The sequence below is a fragment of the Acartia tonsa genome, chromosome 1 (assembly GCF_053477335.1).
Source record: "Acartia tonsa isolate MP-2025a chromosome 1, ASM5347733v1, whole genome shotgun sequence".
In the NCBI taxonomy this organism is placed as follows: domain Eukaryota; kingdom Metazoa; phylum Arthropoda; class Copepoda; order Calanoida; family Acartiidae; genus Acartia; species Acartia tonsa.
In genome coordinates this window covers 13,671,496-13,692,604 of record NC_137260.1, presented here as the reverse complement: position 1 = coordinate 13,692,604, position 21,109 = coordinate 13,671,496, and the positions used below count along the sequence as shown (strand labels likewise).

Sequence of the window (21,109 nt, the reverse complement as noted above, 5' to 3'; positions counted from 1 at the left end):
ACAAACTCCCTTCATAATTACTGGGTCAAGCCAATAGAAGAAATATAGAAGGTACTGGCGTCTAATAAATATTCTATTAATTATAATTATTAGGGTGGGTCGATTTTGGACATTTTTTTTCTGAGGCCAAAGCGGGGATCTGCACTCAATTTATATAGATATAATACACCTCTGGATGATTTAAAATTTATCCTATGTCTTAAAACCGCTGACGACCAGACATTCAATTGTATAGCTATTTGTAAATGGGAGTCAAAAATTTATTGAATCAGAACTATGGCTTCATGGTGCTCCCTGGAAATGCCTTGAGGAGCTGAGTCAGGAACTTTTGTCCGTTTAAAAAAATCTCGTTCCTAGCCTGAGAAAATCTAAAAAAACCTCTACAAATTGGACAATTCTCAATAAACCTTAAATTTTTTTGGTTTTTTAGTGATTTCTAAGGCTAGGAACGAGATATTTTTAAACGGACAAAAGTTCCTGATTCAGCTCCTCAAGGCCTTTCCAGGGAGCACCATGAAGCCATAGTTCTGATTCAAAAGTTTTTGGAATGTCGTCTTTGCATACTAATAAGTAATGAATTATATTTTTAAGTGGTCGTGTTCTAAAACTCAATTTTTTAAAATTCTTTTTCGGTCAGAAATGTTTTTAATGTTAATTTTATCTGTTGCATATCCCCGCTTTGTATAATTCCGATATGAACCCACCCTAATAATTATTGCAACTAAAAACAATTATATCGTAGTTATGAATTAAAAAAAGATTATCCTCTAATTCTTGCATTTTTTTCTTAGAAATCATTTGAAAAAATGAAATAAATCAGAGTTAAGGTACGTGGGAGATTATTTCGTTTATTAGGTTAGGTTACTTGAAACAGGTTATCCTCGCAGGGTTAGAGCACAATCAGCATAGGCCCCTAAAAAAAAACTATTCTCCCATAATTTTAAATCAATTATGAAATAAGAGGGGGGGGGGGGATTTATGAGCTCACAAAGCACTTTATGGGAAACAATTTAAAAATCTCTATCCATATTAATGTAATTCATTTGTCTAATATGATAAAGCATTGAAGCTTTTAATAAGCAAGGAAGAATCTTGTTAAAAAGTTATTCTTATCAAAAATCTAAAAGTTATAGACCTATTTTACCCCAAATAATAGGTGTTTTCACAATGTAGGGATAAATAAACAGTCCCTCAAACAAAATAAAGGAAGTTATTCTTCATATGAAGAAAAATTTTTTTGCCAAATTTCCAAAAAAAATCATGTTTACAATTTTAAAGGGAAGTTTTAGGCTATTTTTTTAGGTTTTTAAATCTCTTTGGTAGTTCAATTCCCCTTAAGAACACTTAATAGAAAAGATGGGTATCCCCTCACATAACTTTGATTTTTTGCTTAAGCCCCTTAAACAGCCTTGGGCGAACAGTATAGATAAAGACTAACTTTATTTAAAGGCAAAAGAATAAATTGAAAAAAAATATTTTTTTAGCTTTATGACAAGAGTATCTGCAGTTTTCAAGAAACATCTGAATCATATTGGTCGAATATATGGAGCTTGTTAGCCATGGGAAATTACTTTTATACATGGAATCAAGCAATATCAACTTTATAACCAGGGATATAGGGATATGTTATATTTATATATATTATAGGATATTATTTTTATACATGGAATTAAGCAATATCAACTATTTAACCAGGGATATAGAGATATGTTAATATTTATATATATCATAGGATATTATTTTTATACATGGAATCAAGCAATATCAACTATATAACCAGGGATATAGAGATATGTTAATATTCATATATCATAGGATATTATTGGTTGTGCGAATGGGGCGCTTGTCCAATATTATGGTATGGAGATTGCTCTTCTATGAGTACTACTTAAAATCCTACTCGTCACCATTTCTGCACTTCTTTCTGTGTCTTGCTATATTCGGTTTTGATATATTTCCACCACAATATTCGCAAGGAATTCTCTCTGTTCTCTGACCTACTGCTGCAACCTCCGGCTCTGGATTACAGCTCTTTCTGTGTCGGCTAAAATTTTTCTTAGAAGTTGTCCTGTTGCACTTGTCACATGTTCTTGTCTCTGGATTTACTGACCTGATACCCGTACAGACCTTTATGTGATTTTTCAGGTATCCTTTGAAATCGAAATTTTCACCACATTTCTCACAGGAGAATAAGTTTTTGTGGTTAGATTTCTCATGGACTCGTTTTCTGTGGATGATAAGACCTGTTTTGCTTTCACACTTTAATCCACAGTCTTCATAGCTGCAAATAAACTCTTCCTCTGGATTCCTCTCAACATTTCTCTGGCCTGGGATGTCCTCTGTCCTCTTTCCTCTGCTCCTCTCCCAGGCATGTAAGTGGTTCATTCTCTCCGTGACAGTTGCTTTCCAGTAAGATCTGTCCTCTGTTAACTGGCCTCTGTTAACTGTGTCCAGTCAATCCTAGCCTCTCTCAATAGTCTTTTCCAGTAAAGGATCGTCTTTCTTTTTCTACCTGGGACTTTCTCATAGCTCTCCAGATCCTCCATCCAGCCTAGAACTACAGCTTTCACTGTCCTGTCGTCGTCCATTCTGAACACATGCCCTATTCTCTCCAAAACTCTTTTTTCAATTTTCCATCTGACTGATTTTATGTTTAGCTCATTTCTGACATCCTGCATGTTGTAACCATCCTCCTGCATTTGGATAAGTGGGGGTTTTATCATCTGTATTTCTTGTCCATTGTCCGCTGCAATCTGTTAATCTCTGTCACCTGCCAGGTTCTAGCTTGGCAGTCAAATAATAAGGTTGATTCGACGCAAGCCTCTATAACTCTTGCCTGCATGGTTTTGGATAACTTAGATCCTTTCAGTCTATTCTTGACCTTGAACCATGTAGCTCCGGCTCTCTTTATTCTCTGTTTAGTGTCCTCAGTCTCTCCCATGTAACAGCCTAGCATCCTAATTTTGCTGCTGTCCTCCCTTCCAAAATTTAGTTGTTCCGTTCTTCAAACTTGTTCATAATTTTCTTTGTTTCCTGAACTCCTTGTTCCAGCTCTTTTTTCTTGCCAGCTATTGTGTTATCATCAGCAAAGAGTCCTTTATCAATTCTTATTCTTTTTGCCTCTGAATTACCACTCTTTTCCCATTTAACCGAGCTGGGAAAAGTGCTACCTGGGATCCAGCAGTAGCTGATGCCATCTTCAAGTCCTGTTTCGTCCGCCTTTCTTTTCCGTGCCTTGGCTCCCTGTCTCATAACCACTTGGTGGAATATATTAAAAAGCACTGGAGAGGATGGACAACCCTCTCGGAGACCTCTCTGGGGCACCCAGCTCTCACTTGTGCCTTCTCTACTCTTAATTTTGTAAAAGGTAGTTTCATGTAAATCCATGATAACTCTTGAGTCCTTTACCTCTAGCTCCGTATTTCTGTAGGATCTTCCATAACATCGGTTTGTTTACTCTCGGGTAAGCTTTCTTTAAGTCCAGCAGTCTAGCCCCCGGCATTTCTCCTTCCTCTATGGTTATATCTGCAGCGTCAGCTCTCTTTATCAGGTCCTTGGTGTCCTCTTGAATTCTGTACATCATCTGAGTTACGTCACAGGTGGATCTATTTTTCCTGAATCCTGCTTGGTCGTCATCAATTAGTTTAAGGTTTTCTGACCATACTCTCAACCTGCTGGCAATGATTCTTGCCAGGATTCTGGAACCCATGGCTAACAGGCATACTCCTCTGTAATTATTCACATTGTTTCTGTCGCCTTTTTTGAAAAGTGGGATAACCAAACCGGATTTTAAGCTCTCTTCCCATTTTTCGGCTCCATACTCGAACATAAACTGAACTATCTCTATAACTTTCTCTATGACTTCTGGCCCACCCTTAAACAGGTATATGAGCCTTACTCCGTCCTCTCCTGGAGCTGATTCCTTCATCTTCTTCATCTCCTTCAGGATTTCTTCCCTGGATGGTGTGGCATTCAGGATCTCAGCTTCCCTAGTAGCTTCTTCAGTTTCACTGATATCTTCAACTAAGTCGGCTGTGGCCTCCATCTCTTCAGGATCATTTTCAAACCGGTCCTTTGAAATTTTTGAAAATGAACCTTGAATTCTTCCTTTGTAAGATTAGTTGATTCAGGTGCTAGTGTCATGCCTCTGGTCTCTAGTTCTTTCAGTTTCTTGTAGACTGCTCCTGTGTCTCCTCTCTCGCCTGCTTCTTTACACTCATCAACAATGTCTGACCACCAGTCTTTCTCCCATTGTCTGGTCTTTCTCTGTAGTTCTGTTCTTGCCTGTTTTAGTTGATCTTTTGTCTGCTGTAGTTCCAGGTTTATTATGTTAGCTTCTTGTTGTGTGTCTGCTTCTCTCTGTCTCTCCATTAGGTCGTTTCTTTGAGTCAGCTTGCCAGTGATGTTTGCTCTTAGTCTTTCTATCTCTCCTTCTCTGCCTGCCATCCATGGATTTAAGACCTTTTTTTCTTGGGTACCACAGATGTCTTCAGCTGCTTTGGTTACAACCTCTGTCAGCTCGTTCCATTTTGTTCTGCTGTCTCCTACATATGGCTCTGTCCTCTCCTGTTCCTCTAATAGTAGTTCAACTCTGTCTCTATATCTTGTAGCAATCTCATCATCTTTCAATCGTTCCCAGTTGATTTTTGGCGTCTTTTTTCTGTTCGTGTAAATTTTTTTTCTTTGGTTTGTTTATCACTAATGTCATCCTCTTTGGTTTATGGTCTGACAGGGAAAATTCGCCTAAGGTGCAAATCTTCCTGACTAAGTTATGTCTCTGGCTGTTTTTCATCAAGAACCCGTCCAATTCGTACCATCTGCGTAGCGCTGGGTTGAACCATGTGCCTCTCCGTTTGTGATTTGAAAAACTGTTCACATAGCACAAGTTGTTTTCTTCACAGAAATCTAGTAACTCCTGTCCCTGTCTGTTCGTTTCTCTGAGTCCAAATTTGCCGCAAATATTAGCTCTGTCTTCGTTTCCTCCAATGTGTGCGTTAAAATCGCCGCCAACAATTAATACTTCGTCCTTGTTGGCCCACTGTATATGAAGCCTCAGGTCCTCTTTGGCTTCCTCAATCTCTGCCTCATTATTCCCCCTCCAGACAGGCAAGTATGTGGAGGTGAGGGAATGGCCCATTGTTTTAATTGAAATTGACCGCTGACTATGCTTGGTTATTTGTCCTTGTTCACACCAAGCTTGTAAAGTTTGACCTCTCAATAATATGGCTGCTTTATTTGTGTGGACTATAGCAATTAATTTTTCGTCCTCTCCAAGCCATATGGTGCCTTGTCCCTCTCCATTGACCTCTGAGAGGAGCACTGCATCCCAATTGTTCTTATTTGCTTTCTCCGCTATCTCTCTCAGTCGTCTCCTGTTCCTCTGTCTCAATGATACTCGTTGGACGTTCCATGTTATCACATTTAATAAGCTCTTTTGACTAGTTGTGTTTATTCTGGCTCTACGTTTTTCATACCGTTTTTCCTTCCTCCATTCTCGTCTGGCTCTCTTCCCCTCCTCTGTCTTGTCTCTCGGTCCCGGGTTTGGATGTATGGTCTGTAAATTTATCTCAATCTCTCTCTCCCTTCTCCTCCTTTCGTCTGTTGCAGTAATGGTGTTTCGCCTACATGTTTTTAACGAGGGAAAAAGCTCGGCTAATGCTTTCCCCCTCCGTTCCCAAAAAAAGAACTCTTTTCGGTTCCCCTTGAACAGAGTACACCTCCAAGAAATATGTCTTCTCCGGGCTCCTGGTCTCTTTGCCACACTTGTTGATCTTGTCCAAGGTGTTCCCGCTGGCGCTTGTACTCTTGTACGGGAGCGGACCATTTGTGCCAGCTCCTACTTTTACTGCAATACACATAGACATTCTCATCGTCGGCTCGACAGTGTAGAATGCTTTTCCTTTTATTCCCACAAGTATAATACGAATTTGGTTGAACCCGTGGTAGCTCAACAAATACCCACGCAAAGTATTATATTGCTTTAATCTAAGAATAAATGGCTGGTCTATATCATATAAGTATATTAAGCACTTAGGAAGGAAGATGGTTTTATAAAATGTGTATTTACATTACAAGTGAATCAGTTAAGTATGAAATATTTACAGGATAGGATATAATAAACATAAGTAGTGTAGGACAGAAAATGCCCTAAGTCCAAAGCATTAAATTGTGCATAGTGTTAGATCTCTAACATAAGACCTAGGCACAATTCATGCTAAGTACTGAGGGACCTAAATTTAAACTACAATGCATGCTAAAATAACTAAGTCATTACCTTTAAGCCAGGAGAACTTGATAGTTCGAGAGTCAATGAATAACTGAGATATTTTAAGAGGTGCAAGCTATAACAACAACTATATACCAGGATCTAAGTCCTTGTCTGTTTAATAAAGTGCTTGTATGTTAAACTTGTGACGTAAATGAAGCTATGGCTATAGGCATACTTAGTAGTACATAATGGTTACATGTTTACTTTAACAATAGACATGATGTTTTTTATAAGCATATAACAATATTCAATCACATACAGATTACCATAATTAGGCTAGTATTACCCATATAAGGTATTATATTGGTAAGAATAGACTAATAAATACATAAAAACATATAAAAAGTGCCTAAGGGCTAGCCAGAGTAATTGTGTCTTGTGCCTGAGTTACGCGCGATAATTACCATGGCTTGTCAATCATTATTTAGATCAAAGTTTTATATGGTGTTAAATTTATAGAGAATATAAGTAAGTGGACTAGATGCGAAGCATTTCTGTAAGAGTCTTGTTCGTACGTTCAAAGAATTTTGAAATTTGGAGGTCGCATCTCCATTATTTTTATACATGGAATCAAGCAATATCAACTTTATAACCAGGGATATAGGGAAAACCAAAAAAATGTTCATAAGTTACAAGATTGCTTAATTAAAATTCCGGGTGTTTATTACTAAATTATATAATTTCTAGCGGCCTCTAAGGGGGAGAGTCGACAACCCACCCATTTTTTATTTTAGTTTAAAAAGAAAAAGAAAAAAATTGGGGTGGATTTTTGTGTGTGTGTTAGCTAGTGTGCAGGGTACTCAATTTTCCTGGACGCTCAGTATTGGTTATTGGATAAAAAGCATACAAATGAGATTGAAGGATTTTTCTCTGCAATTGTTTTCAAGCCCATAGACAATTTTGAAATTTTTTGTAATGACCAATTAATGTATAATTATTTTTAAGTTCTATTATAAGACGTATTAGCATGTTTGTTCAATAAGTTCTCTTTAACGGCTTGAGATGGTTTGCAAGAGTAGGAGAAGCTTGGGCCTATTTTATATTATTTGGAAGGAGCCCTTTTATGTGTATAAATTTGAATCTATAATATCCTACATTAAAAAAGAGTTAGCATTTTTTTATGCAGCAAGGATCTCGCTAACCGCGGAAACGATTTGGTTCTCCTTTACAGTGAAGCCTCTTATGTGTCCGGAGAAGTTTAAAAAAACTATTTTGGGATAGGTTTCGTCACCCTCTTAATAAAAGATGACCCCTACCCCCTAATTTTTAAAAACTTTTCTTTTAAAATTTAAATTGTAAACGAGGGGGTTGGGCGAATTTTCCCCTTCCCACCTTAAGTGCCCCTTGAGGCTTCTAGGGGCGTAGCTGCTAGTTTAAACATTGAATTGAAAGTTAGCAAATAGATATTTCGTTGTTTTACATAAACAGCGTTTAAAGTTTGTATAATATCTATGAAAGGTTTAATGAATAATATTAACTATTGACCAATGATTCTCACTGATTGACAGCTAAATACATAATTTACTCAGTCCAGTTAATTAAATAATTTTCTTCCCACAATTTCATATTGCATTATGGGATATATTATTACTTGGATCTTACACCAGATGTTCATGTCCTCTAGTAAAGTGAATCTTGCAGCTAGGTTAAAATAAAGATATCCCCTCCACCACCTCCCATTCTACTGGATTTTGTACAGTATGTATAGGTTTAAAATTTTTTGCCCTATTTTAGTAACTCTCCCCCTATTTACTTCCTTCCCTTTTTCTCAAGTTGCTCCCTACAAAACATCAATACCAAATACAAGATGATGTTTTTTTTCTCGAAAGAAGTATTATGGATACCCAGTACAGGGATTCAAGAGACAGGACCTCAAAGACCCCAAAAATAATATGAAAGTGGGGATATGTCCGACTTATTGAGTGGTGATTTTGGTCGACCTATATATAGAATTTTGACAAGATCAAGATCATCACAACAATCCACCACATAATGCTTTTTAACCTGACAAATATATTATAATCTAAATCTTTATAATGCTATTTATTTTAACCTGACAAATATATTATATCTCAAATAATATACAAGTGTGTTGTTTTCTTATCATTTTACATTAAATTTCTATGGATGTATAAATGCCTGTGTCGAATGTATTTATGACATATAATTGAAAAAGTATGGATGTGTAAATGCCAGTGTTGGATGTATTTATGGCAAGATAATCGATTTTACTGTCATTTATACAGTAAAAATTCAGTTTGTCATAAATACATCCAACACTGGCATTTACACATCCATACTTTTTCAATTATATGTCATAAATACATTCGACACAGGCATTTATACATCCATAGAAATTTAATGTAAAATGATAAGAAAACAACACACTTGTATATTATTTGAGATATAATATATTTGTCAGGTTAAAATAAATAGCATTATAAAGATTTAGATTATAATATATTTGTCAGGTTAAAAAGCATTATGTGGTGGATTGTTGTGATGATCTTGATCTTGTCAAAATTCTATATATAGGTCGACCAAAATCACCACTCAATAAGTCGGACATATCCCCACTTTCATATTATTTTTGGGGTCTTTGAGGTCCTGTCTCTTGAATCCCTGTACTGGGTATCCATAATACTTCTTTCGAGAAAAAAAACATCATCTTGTATTTGGTATTGATGTTTTGTAGGGAGCAACTTGAGAAAAAGGGAAGGAAGTAAATAGGGGGAGAGTTACTAAAATAGGGCAAAAAATTTTAAACCTATACATACTGTACAAAATCCAGTAGAATGGGAGGTGGTGGAGGGGATATCTTTATTTTAACCTAGCTGCAAGATTCACTTTACTAGAGGACATGAACATCTGGTGTAAGATCCAAGTAATAATATATCCCATAATGCAATATGAAATTGTGGGAAGAAAATTATTTAATTAACTGGACTGAGTAAATTATGTATTTAGCTGTCAATCAGTGAGAATCATTGGTCAATAGTTAATATTATTCATTAAACCTTTCATAGATATTATACAAACTTTAAACGCTGTTTATGTAAAACAACGAAATATCTATTTGCTAACTTTCAATTCAATGTTTAAACTAGCAGCTACGCCCCTAGAAGCCTCAAGGGGCACTTAAGGTGGGAAGGGGAAAATTCGCCCAACCCCCTCGTTTACAATTTAAATTTTAAAAGAAAAGTTTTTAAAAATTAGGGGGTAGGGGTCATCTTTTATTAAGAGGGTGACGAAACCTATCCCAAAATAGTTTTTTTAAACTTCTCCGGACACATAAGAGGCTTCACTGTAAAGGAGAACCAAATCGTTTCCGCGGTTAGCGAGATCCTTGCTGCATAAAAAAATGCTAACTCTTTTTTAATGTAGGATATTATAGATTCAAATTTATACACATAAAAGGGCTCCTTCCAAATAATATAAAATAGGCCCAAGCTTCTCCTACTCTTGCAAACCATCTCAAGCCGTTAAAGAGAACTTATTGAACAAACATGCTAATACGTCTTATAATAGAACTTAAAAATAATTATACATTAATTGGTCATTACAAAAAATTTCAAAATTGTCTATGGGCTTGAAAACAATTGCAGAGAAAAATCCTTCAATCTCATTTGTATGCTTTTTATCCAATAACCAATACTGAGCGTCCAGGAAAATTGAGTACCCTGCACACTAGCTAACACACACACAAAAATCCACCCCAATTTTTTTCTTTTTCTTTTTAAACTAAAATAAAAAATGGGTGGGTTGTCGACTCTCCCCCTTAGAGGCCGCTAGAAATTATATAATTTAGTAATAAACACCCGGAATTTTAATTAAGCAATCTTGTAACTTATGAACATTTTTTTGGTTTTCCCTATATCCCTGGTTATAAAGTTGATATTGCTTGATTCCATGTATAAAAATAATGGAGATGCGACCTCCAAATTTCAAAATTCTTTGAACGTACGAACAAGACTCTTACAGAAATGCTTCGCATCTAGTCCACTTACTTATATTCTCTATAAATTTAACACCATATAAAACTTTGATCTAAATAATGATTGACAAGCCATGGTAATTATCGCGCGTAACTCAGGCACAAGACACAATTACTCTGGCTAGCCCTTAGGCACTTTTTATATGTTTTTATGTATTTATTAGTCTATTCTTACCAATATAATACCTTATATGGGTAATACTAGCCTAATTATGGTAATCTGTATGTGATTGAATATTGTTATATGCTTATAAAAAACATCATGTCTATTGTTAAAGTAAACATGTAACCATTATGTACTACTAAGTATGCCTATAGCCATAGCTTCATTTACGTCACAAGTTTAACATACAAGCACTTTATTAAACAGACAAGGACTTAGATCCTGGTATATAGTTGTTGTTATAGCTTGCACCTCTTAAAATATCTCAGTTATTCATTGACTCTCGAACTATCAAGTTCTCCTGGCTTAAAGGTAATGACTTAGTTATTTTAGCATGCATTGTAGTTTAAATTTAGGTCCCTCAGTACTTAGCATGAATTGTGCCTAGGTCTTATGTTAGAGATCTAACACTATGCACAATTTAATGCTTTGGACTTAGGGCATTTTCTGTCCTACACTACTTATGTTTATTATATCCTATCCTGTAAATATTTCATACTTAACTGATTCACTTGTAATGTAAATACACATTTTATAAAACCATCTTCCTTCCTAAGTGCTTAATATACTTATATGATATAGACCAGCCATTTATTCTTAGATTAAAGCAATATAATACTTTGCGTGGGTATTTGTTGAGCTACCACGGGTTCAACCAAATTCGTATTATACTTGTGGGAATAAAAGGAAAAGCATTCTACACTGTCGAGCCGACGATGAGAATGTCTATGTGTATTGCAGTAAAAGTAGGAGCTGGCACAAATGGTCCGCTCCCGTACAAGAGTACAAGCGCCAGCGGGAACACCTTGGACAAGATCAACAAGTGTGGCAAAGAGACCAGGAGCCCGGAGAAGACATATTTCTTGGAGGTGTACTCTGTTCAAGGGGAACCGAAAAGAGTTCTTTTTTTGGGAACGGAGGGGGAAAGCATTAGCCGAGCTTTTTCCCTCGTTAAAAACATGTAGGCGAAACACCATTACTGCAACAGACGAAAGGACTGCACTGGCAAAAACACATCTACTGTAAATTTGCTGGATGTGTAAATGGCAGTCCCCCGGACTGACCAATAAACGAGATACATGTTAGCAAGCTAAATTGACAACAATTTTCCTCTGCCATAAGAATATTCACGTATATTATACATCCATTTTCAACATTATGATGTTCGTCTTTTTGTCTTTTTGTTGCTAACAATTCACTTGTTTCTGCTTCTAGGGAAAGTTTTCTTGTAATCATAATCAAAACTTATGTTTTATTATGTAAGGAATTTCCTTAAAAGAAAACAATCTTTTTGTCATTTATAGTGTCCGTTTTCTAAGATTTCAAAAACGGTAGAAATGTTATGGTTCATAATTTCACGGAAGCTTCATTTTGGTAGTGGGCAGGTTTTTTTAAATTGGGTAAGATCCACGTAAACAAGGGGATCAGCCGCTTGACAAAGATAAAGCATTACGATGTTTGTCTGTTTAACCGTTCAAATTCACAAAACAAATAATCCTAAAACAGTTAGACTTTGCTTTTGAAGGAGTCTTATAATATTTTTTTTGTAAAATTGTTATTTTCATCACTAGCTTACGAACATTTAGAATAATAGTGTAGCTCCGCTTAGTAAATAATATAAACAAACAAAATATTTAAAAATTCCATGTATATGTAAAAACAATTTGTTATGCTACGCTACAAACATTTAACCTTTTTTTTCAACCCACAAAAAACGTCCATGTTTCTACCCCCAAAAACACGCTAAAATGAAACTATATTTTTGGAACAAAAACTGTTGGTCTGCTCTTGATATTAAATCACGAAAAAATATAAAAATATTGTATCAGAGAGGTTGGTTTATTAGTTTGATATAGTGCTGTATTAGCCAGTCGGGGCCTTGAAATGATTAGGATAAAAATAATTGGATAATTCATTAAAAAATAATTATATTAACAAATTTTTGGGTGTAAGGGTCAATTTCTTTTCGAGGGTTGATTTACTCATCTCAAAAACAGCTAAAAACCTACCCATTACTGAAAAAGCTTAATTAGTTTACCTTTTTTTGTCTTCAATTTATAATAGAATTAATATTTTTCTTTCGTTACCAGTAAAAAACGAATCTATCTATTATTAAAAGTGTTATATGTCGAAGTGAAAATATGTACTAATTGCATCTCCTTTTAAAAAAGAAGACTAAAACGATTCTTATTTTAATAGAATAGATTTATAAAGTTCTTCATAGAGAAATATTATATTTAACACTCTGTTATACTTTAATTGTTTCAATACCCTAACTATTATTAGAGCTTGTAGTAGGGCAACAAAATGAAATAGGAGAGAAAAAAAGATTTATTGTAGAGTTGTTGCGGGATTTTAAATCTAATAATATTATGTATTTTAAAATGCTATTATTTATTATTGTACTTTTTAAATATTATATTTCTTTTATTGCAATTTTTTCATTTTTATTTTCTTGATATTTTAAACAAAGCATAAAGGTATAAAAAGTAAAATTGGCTAGAATATTCATAAAAAATGATTATTTTAGTCAAAAGTTTTAAAATTTTTGTAATTTTGCAAGTCGCTCCAACCCTAAATTCGTTATGTCAGTACCGAAATAAATTTTATCAGAATTTTCAATTTTCCCAAAAAAGATCGCGTGTTACGTTTTCTGTGGATTTGGAAGTTGAAGAATGGTTTTTGTGGTTCATATTTACAGGGATATGTTTTCTGAAAAATAAAAGTAAACTGCATAAAATCCTCGGTTAAACCTCTTTGTTATCATTAATTTAAATTACAGCCAAAACCACGTCATATCTAAAGACTTTAAAAATGTTAGTGGAGTTTCTAGATAAAAGTCGTACAATGATTGAATTCGTTTTATACAGAAAAACTTCGAGGTATAAATCAAGCATATTCTATTTAATTTCATCTAAAAATGATCATCTTTTATTTCTTTACCTGTTAATCAGAGGAAATGTTTTCCTATGATTAATTGTCTCCTGAAATAAACCTTTCTTTTTCAAAGCACATTCACTGTCCCTACAAGAGTAAAATTTAATATTGATGGGATAGGGGATAAAATTAAGCAATATTTTTATGATTATTTTGTGATAAGGTACACATTGACCCCTTGCAAACTATGAAAATATAATATTCTAATAAAAAACGTAGTATTAATTGGACCTTTTAAATACCAATAAGAATTATAGAACTACTTTTTTTTATTAATGCCTAATTATATCCCCCCCCCAAAAAATGTTTTACTTTCAAAGGGGTTCAAATGAAGTGTATAGGAAAATGTCCCAATATGAAAAAAGGGGGTATTGGATAAATACATAAATGAAGTAAAATTGTTTCAAGCCAAAGGTCAAAGATTTTTGGCGCTTAACTAAACTGTCCAATAAAACAAGAATTATAACATTCATAAGTAGAAAAGCATATTAATATAAAAGCATATAATTTAAAAAAAAAGAAATTTGATAGAAGTCATTTCATAACGAAACCGATAAAATCACATTTACCCTTAAAAATCAAAATTTATCTGTCGGTTATTGAAACACAGACGGACAAAGTAAATCCTTGAAATTTTTTGTTATCATCAAGTTAATATAATTTTTAGTATTCATTCGAATCCGGTGGATAAGAACCGGTTCTGATCCATACGAAAAAAACTATGTCTAGCATCGTATTATTTCCAGCTTTCTACAAATATAAAAATGTACAATCTTAAGATTAAAACTAGTTTTTTTAGCCCCGAGGTGCCAAAGGCACATTCTGTATCCGCGGAAAGCTTTTTATAATACGATGCGAGAAATAACTATTCTATGTCACGTTAGCATTAGCTGCCGACCGAAGGACAAAAAACTAGAAGTTATGATGTCAAAGAAATCTTGACAAAAAATAGAGCATTCTACTCTCAAACTGTTTATCGAGGGAGTGATCACCTATGCAAAAGCAATGCGGGAGGCCTTATATATACCTGCTGTGCCATATCCATGCAAGGCTAACCACTACCCATATAAACTAACCTAACCTAACCAAAGTAAAAACAAATGAAAAACTAACCCACCTTATTTTCAATTTATATTAGAATAAGTGATGGGTGGGATTTCTGTGTTCGACTAGGCATTTTGAGGGAAACCGCCACTCTGGTTATTATGCATTTATACAGACATAGATTAGATAGACATGCCTGGCCTCAAATCAAACAAATGTTACTTTAATCAAGAAATTTTATCAACATTCACTATTCCTTAATACCTCCCTTTCACTTCAAAAAGTAGAAATATGCAGGGAGGGAGGGGACATTGGGCTGTTTATTACACTAGTCCCCAAAGGTTTAGAATAATGTTTTCTGATTCGTTGACTCATCAACTTTGGTGACTTTTATTCAATTTTGATTGGTTGAGTGTTCAAACAATTTAACCACTAATTTTAATCTACACAAAGGGTAATTTTGTTTATCATTATTGGATATGGATTTAATTTATCGGCCATTGTCTTATCCCTTTAGATCCCTGAGAAAAATGTGCGAGTAACAAGAACAGTTAAAACCATAAGTAACTGAATAATATATATTGATAAAGTTGCCTAAAATCTAATTTAAACAAGGATGTAAACATTTAATACCCAATAATACAGAGCATATTCTTTTCAATGAATAATAAAAGACGAATATTCGAACGAAATTGAAAAAAAGAGGCTGCTCCACAATCCTCTAGAGGCATCTTTTCTAAAAAAAATCAATATTTATGCTGTTTATGTTAATCTTGCAAAATGTTATCCTTGTTTATTTTTCCCACGTCTGCAAATTATTTTGCACCTTGCAATTTGAGTCTCGGGATCAAGGGATGGGAAATAAATTTCAAAAAACATATTCATAAAATGAGATATGTCTACTATTGGAACCCAGTATTAGTGTCGGACTGATTATGACGTAACAAAAAAAATTAGCCAATAAGAGGCCACTATGAATTTTACCATTGGTCAATAATGTCCTCTCATTGGCTAATTTTTTTTGTTACGTCATAATCAGTCCGACACTATTACTGGGTTCCTACTATTGACATTAAAAAGTCGTCATGGTTAATATAATCCTTATATAAAAGTAACACGATGTCTGCGTATCTGTGTGTGTCTGCCTTTCTTTATTAAAGTATCTTGATAAACGCTAAATGATATGGTTCTCCTTTACAATGTAGCTTCTTATAGGTACTGGGCCGAAGGTATACATATAGCTATTTTTGTTATTTAAATATGTTTGACTACTGAGCCTTCATAGCTTGTAAATTTTTATTTTAAAAATCATATCAACCATCCTTATGTCCCTGGAATAGTTTGACCACTGAGCTTGATAGTATGTAAATTTTCATTTTAATAAGCATATCAACCATCCTTATATCCTAGGAATAGTTTGACTTCTGAGCTTCATAGCTTGTAAATTTTGATTTTGATAAGCATATCAACCATCCTTATATCCCTGGAATAGGTTGACTACTGAGCTTGATGGCTTGTAAATTTTGATTTTAATAAGCATATCAACTATCCATATATCCTTGAAATAACTGAGCTTGATAGCTTGTAAATTTTGATTTTAATAAGCATATCAACCATCCTTATATCCCTGGAATAGTTTGACTACAGAGCTTGATAGCTTGCAAAATTTTGATTTTAATAAGCATATCAACCATCCTTATATCCCTGGAATAGTTTGACTTCTGAGCTTGATAGCTTGTAAATTTTCATTATTAATAATTATATCAAACATCCTTATATCCCTGGAATAGTTTGACTACTGAGCTTGATAGCTTGTAAATTTTCATTTTAATAAGCATATCAACCATCCATTTATCCTTGAAATAACTTAGCTTGATAGCTTGTAAATTTTGATTATTAATAATCATATCAACAATCCTTATATCCCTGGAATAGCTTGATTACTTAGCTTGATAGCTTGTAAATTTTTATTTTAATAAACATATCAACCATCCTTATATCCCTGGAATAGTTTGACTACTGAGCTTGATAGCTTGTAAATTTTCATTATAATAAGCATATCAACCATCCTTATATCCCTGGAATAGCTTTACTACTGAGCTTGATAGCTTGTAAATTTTTATTTTAATAAGCATATCAACCATCCTTATATCCCTGGAATAGCTTTACTACTGAGCTTGATAGCTTGCAAATTTTGATTTTTAATGATAAGTGAAACTATAGGTTGGCTTTATTAAAATTTTATTAAACATGGCTAAAGAGACGCGCACTTTAAGTAAACATATATATTTTTTAAAGTTGCTTTTTGTAGTACAGCCTCGTTTTGCGGTTCATTGGCAAGATATCAAGTGGCGTCTACATATTCTCTAAAAAAACTGCGGCGAAACTCAGCTGCAAGCTTTAATTATTTTATGTTTATATTTTTTTTGTTTGATCAAATTCAAGAAATTTACAAATTATAATAAACGAAGCCACTCTAACTGGTTGACAATATTTCATATGAAAAAAATATGCATTGCATATCCTACGTGAATTTTCAGACTGTCTGTCTCTCAGAGACCAGTAATTTTTTAAAATGATTTATACCTGCATTTATTAATTTCCAATAAAAAAGTTGGTTAATCAGTACCCAATGAAAACTCTACTTTATTATTTTAGAAAAAATTTAAATGAGAAAATTTTGTGTATACAAGTGTTGTTCTGACCGCAACACAGTGGACAAACGTTAGTCGGTCAGCCTTACATACCGTCCATAATTGTAAGCAAGCTTTGTTTCAAAGATAATTTTTTTTATTTTGTATTTCGACAGTAAAAAAGCGTATTTTTAAAGGCGAAGCTTTTTTTATTTAAATTTGATCAAGTCGGTACAATCATTCAAAACGAAATAGGGACAAAAGCACTTAACCCCCTCACCCAAGGACGTAGAATCTTTTTTATAGGAGTTTAAAATTACCCTCGCCCAAAAAATAATTTAAATGGGAGGGGGGGGGGGATGAGAGTAATTACCCTTTTAACAACTCTCCAAATCCTCCTCTCAGATTGAACACTCTTGTCCAACCCCCTGCTTTATTTTAAGCTGGTAGGTTTGTGGGGAGGGGGGGAGGGAAGAACTAATCTGTAAATAACCTAACATATTTTTTTTTTAAAAATACCTTTTTTGGTTCACTTCCAGCTGGAGGGAAATGGCAGTAAGTCTTAATCAGATTTGTAATTTTGACCAATTAAGGGTAATTACTTTTAATAGGTCCTGAACACTTTGCATATACTTCATATTCTATGCATTGTGTCTATTGTCACAAGTCAAGTTACACTCAAGAAGCAAAGCTAATCATTAATTTACTTGCGTATGTTTATCAATTATAGATGAATGCCTATAATATTATAAAGAATAATGTAAAGTAGAAATGTTTTATTGTCTGAGCTAAAAATTTCGTAAATTGATGGACGAATTGGTTGTACTTGTCAGGTTATATTTTTTTAGACGTTAGAGCGGTTTAAAGCTATTTTCTGACCTCCTCCACCCACCCCTAGAGACTAGGGGTGAAACAAGTAGTTTGATTAAAAAGGAAAAAAAGTAAAAACAAAAGATTCTAAGACCATAAACCTAAACTTTGGTATCAAATAAATCTCGAAACTAATCTGACTGTTCAATTTTTTAGAGGTTTGTCTAATTCATATTTCTTGCTTTTCAAAAACGTTAGCTATGAATTATTTTGACCTTGTTTTGAAATAAAGTTCCAGACTTTGTCAATTAAGAAGTCTGACAAAATTTGCATTATTTCAACTATTATTTCTCACATTTTTATAACATATGTAATACAACTGCCTTTGGTCTTAGTCCTTAGCCTTTATGGATTCACCCATTACTAAAACGCTTTTTAACTGCTACTCGTGAATCTCACTGGATAAGTAGAAATGATGGCTCTTTCACTGATATAACAAAATCGGATCTACTGCAGTTCACGGTAAAATATTGCTGGTAACGAATATTGCCAAAAATCTATGAATTTTAAAGTCTGCTAGCTGCCAAACGGCTGAACGTACAGATCATACCCGCACACCATTTTAAGCGGTATAAGAAGGCTTACAAATAATCTGGAATAGCCAAGATCCAATGATGCACAGGGAAAGCTTCACTAAAGAAAAAACGCGTAAAATAGGCCTTTTTCGCGCATTTCTCTGCACTGCGTGATAATTATGCAATATTGATTTATGGCTATTCCAGATTATTTGTAGTCCTTCTTATGCCGCTTAAAACAGTGTGCGGACATGATCTGTACGTTCAGCCGTTTGGCAGCTAGCTGCCTTTAAAATTAATAGATTTTTGGCAATATTCGTTACCAACAATTTTTACCGTGAACTGCAGTAGATCCACAAAATCTTTAGATTTTTTTCTCGTGCTGTTTAAATGTTAGGTTGGGTTTAGTTAATAAGAGTTCTCACCGTATAGTGGGCTAGTTTGATTTTATTTGGTGTGTGGGGATTCGGTGGTGAGAAAATAGATGTGAGTGAAAGCACAAATATTATTTTTATAATCGTCTAAAGTTCACATAGAATCTATTGGAATATATCCAAAAAGGAAAAATAAATATTCAAGTGATTGATGACATTTACATAATCGAATAAATGTTTTGTAAATGGTTTCTATTTAATATCTCTATAAGAAGATATAATCATTATTTTTGTAAAATTGAAATGGGAAGAAATAGTAAATATAATTTATGAAATTTGTTCTTAAAGTTTATTCATTTTATTTTATCTGCAATAATTTATAATTACAATTTCTATAAATTAAAAAATACAATATGTGTTTGTTAGTTACAAAAAGTTAAGGGTTCATAAAAATATAAAAAAAGCTGCTGTTAAATTTACAACTCAGCACAAATAAACCTATCAAACATTGCAGTGATAACTTACAAATTATCAACATGACGTTTTGTCTGATAGTCGACCTTGCTTTTACTATGTAACGCCGATAAAGTATGTTACAACAGATTTTCATGTTCTCTAACAAAGTAAACCTCGCAGCGAGCTAAAATAACGAATTTTCCCATCCACCCCATTTACCCAATCCCCTTCTCTTCTACTGGATAAACGAAATGACCATTCAATAAGGTCCATGTTAGCCACATAAATTGACGACAATATTTCCTCTGTCATAATATCCACGTGTATTCTACATATATTCATTGAGTAATTTAATATTATAGAATATTTTGTTGATAAAATAACGCCACTGAAGGTTAACATGGAAACTGTTGGCACAAACATTGCCACAAAAAACATCAATTCCTTTTATGATGGTTTAATTTTATGTACAAATTTCATAGGCAAAAAGTTTAATACCAATTTTGGTAGCGAAGCTACTCCATAACTGTACGTCCGTATAAAATGCTGTAGGTGTATTTAAATATAGATTTAATTGGCAACTTAGTAATGTATATATTTTGTATTTTATGTGAAGATCCCCCTTACCAATGAAAATCTACTCGTTAACTTACTTTGACTTAGAAAATTACCTATAAAAAGATGAACATCCCTCAATTATGATTGAAACGCTTGGACACTCAAGTTAATGAACCAACTAATCGAAATTCAATATAAGTCCCCAAAGATGTTAAGCCAGCGAATAAGAACATGTTTTTTTTCAACTTTGGGGACAAGTGTAATAAACAGCACAATGCCCCTCCTTGGATTTCTATGTTAAAAAAAGGTTATTTTCTCGGCTGATATATGCTATAGTCTTCTGATTTTGAACTCTTTATTCTGTTCGGTCTGTCCGTTCGTAAATAACGCAAATAAAAAAGGACCTTTTCGTAATTTTGAATGTTTTCATCCTTGTTACTTCTTCTATCCGTTAAGTCAATTAATTTAGTAGTAAAAAAATGTACAGGAAAAGATGAAAGTATTAAGTTAAAAGAATAATGAAAAATAAACAGATACAGGGTGCGCCACATAAAACCGGACTTTTTTAAAACGGTCATAGCGTCAAAACTACTTGACCAATCAGGACGTTTGACCCCACTATAAAAAGCTTAGGTAATGACCTTTCAGCACCAAAAAATCGTTGGACGAAGATGGGCTTGTACTCCGAGCTGGCCGCGCTTATGTTCAGGTAAACCACCTCGTTGACAGGGTAAAGGAAGGCATCCATCCAAAGCCATTTCAATCTCTGAAGTGCCTTCAGTTGCAACCGTTTTAGAGGGAGCCCTTACTCGCTCCGCTTAAGAGAGAAGCTGCACTCGTGGTCACCCTCTAAAACGGGTGACTGAAGGCTTGCTTCAGAGATTGAAAGGTTGATGGATGGATAATAGCGTTGTCCGTGTCCCCCCTATACACGTCGCTTCGCTCCGGTTAAAGACACTTGAGGTATGGGACCCAAGCCAGCGCACACAAAGTCTGTGTCTCGCTATCGCTCGAAACAGACACCTCACTGCGTTCGGGTTTCAAGACACTTACGGTATGGGAACCAAGCTGCCACCTCGTTGACGGGTTAAGGAGAGAATCCAACCCCGTAAGCTTTCAATCTCTGAAGTGACTTCAGTTGCAACCGTTTTAGAGGGAGCCCTTACTCGCTCCGCTTAGAAGAAGCTGCACTCGTGGTCACCCTCTAAAACGGGTGACTGAAGTCTAGCTTCAGAGATTGAAAGCTAGTTGGATTGATAATAGCGTTGTCCGTGTCCCCCGTGAATCATGCCTAACC

At 34.4% G+C, this 21,109-nt stretch overlaps 1 protein-coding gene across 1 annotated transcript; it reads right to left on the bottom strand.

The window, feature by feature from the left end:
- Window positions 1–2,988: 2,988 nt before the first annotated feature.
- LOC145326397 (uncharacterized) lies at window positions 2,989–5,824 on the bottom strand. The gene is made up of 4 exons (XM_080169736.1): window positions 4,744–5,824; window positions 4,096–4,622; window positions 3,458–4,045; window positions 2,989–3,351 (listed from the first exon to the last, which is right to left on the bottom strand). Exons 1-4 carry the CDS (start codon window positions 5,822–5,824, stop codon window positions 2,989–2,991), a joined length of 2,559 nt encoding a protein of 852 aa, XP_080025862.1.
- Between the last annotated feature and the right edge of the window lie 15,285 nt (window positions 5,825–21,109).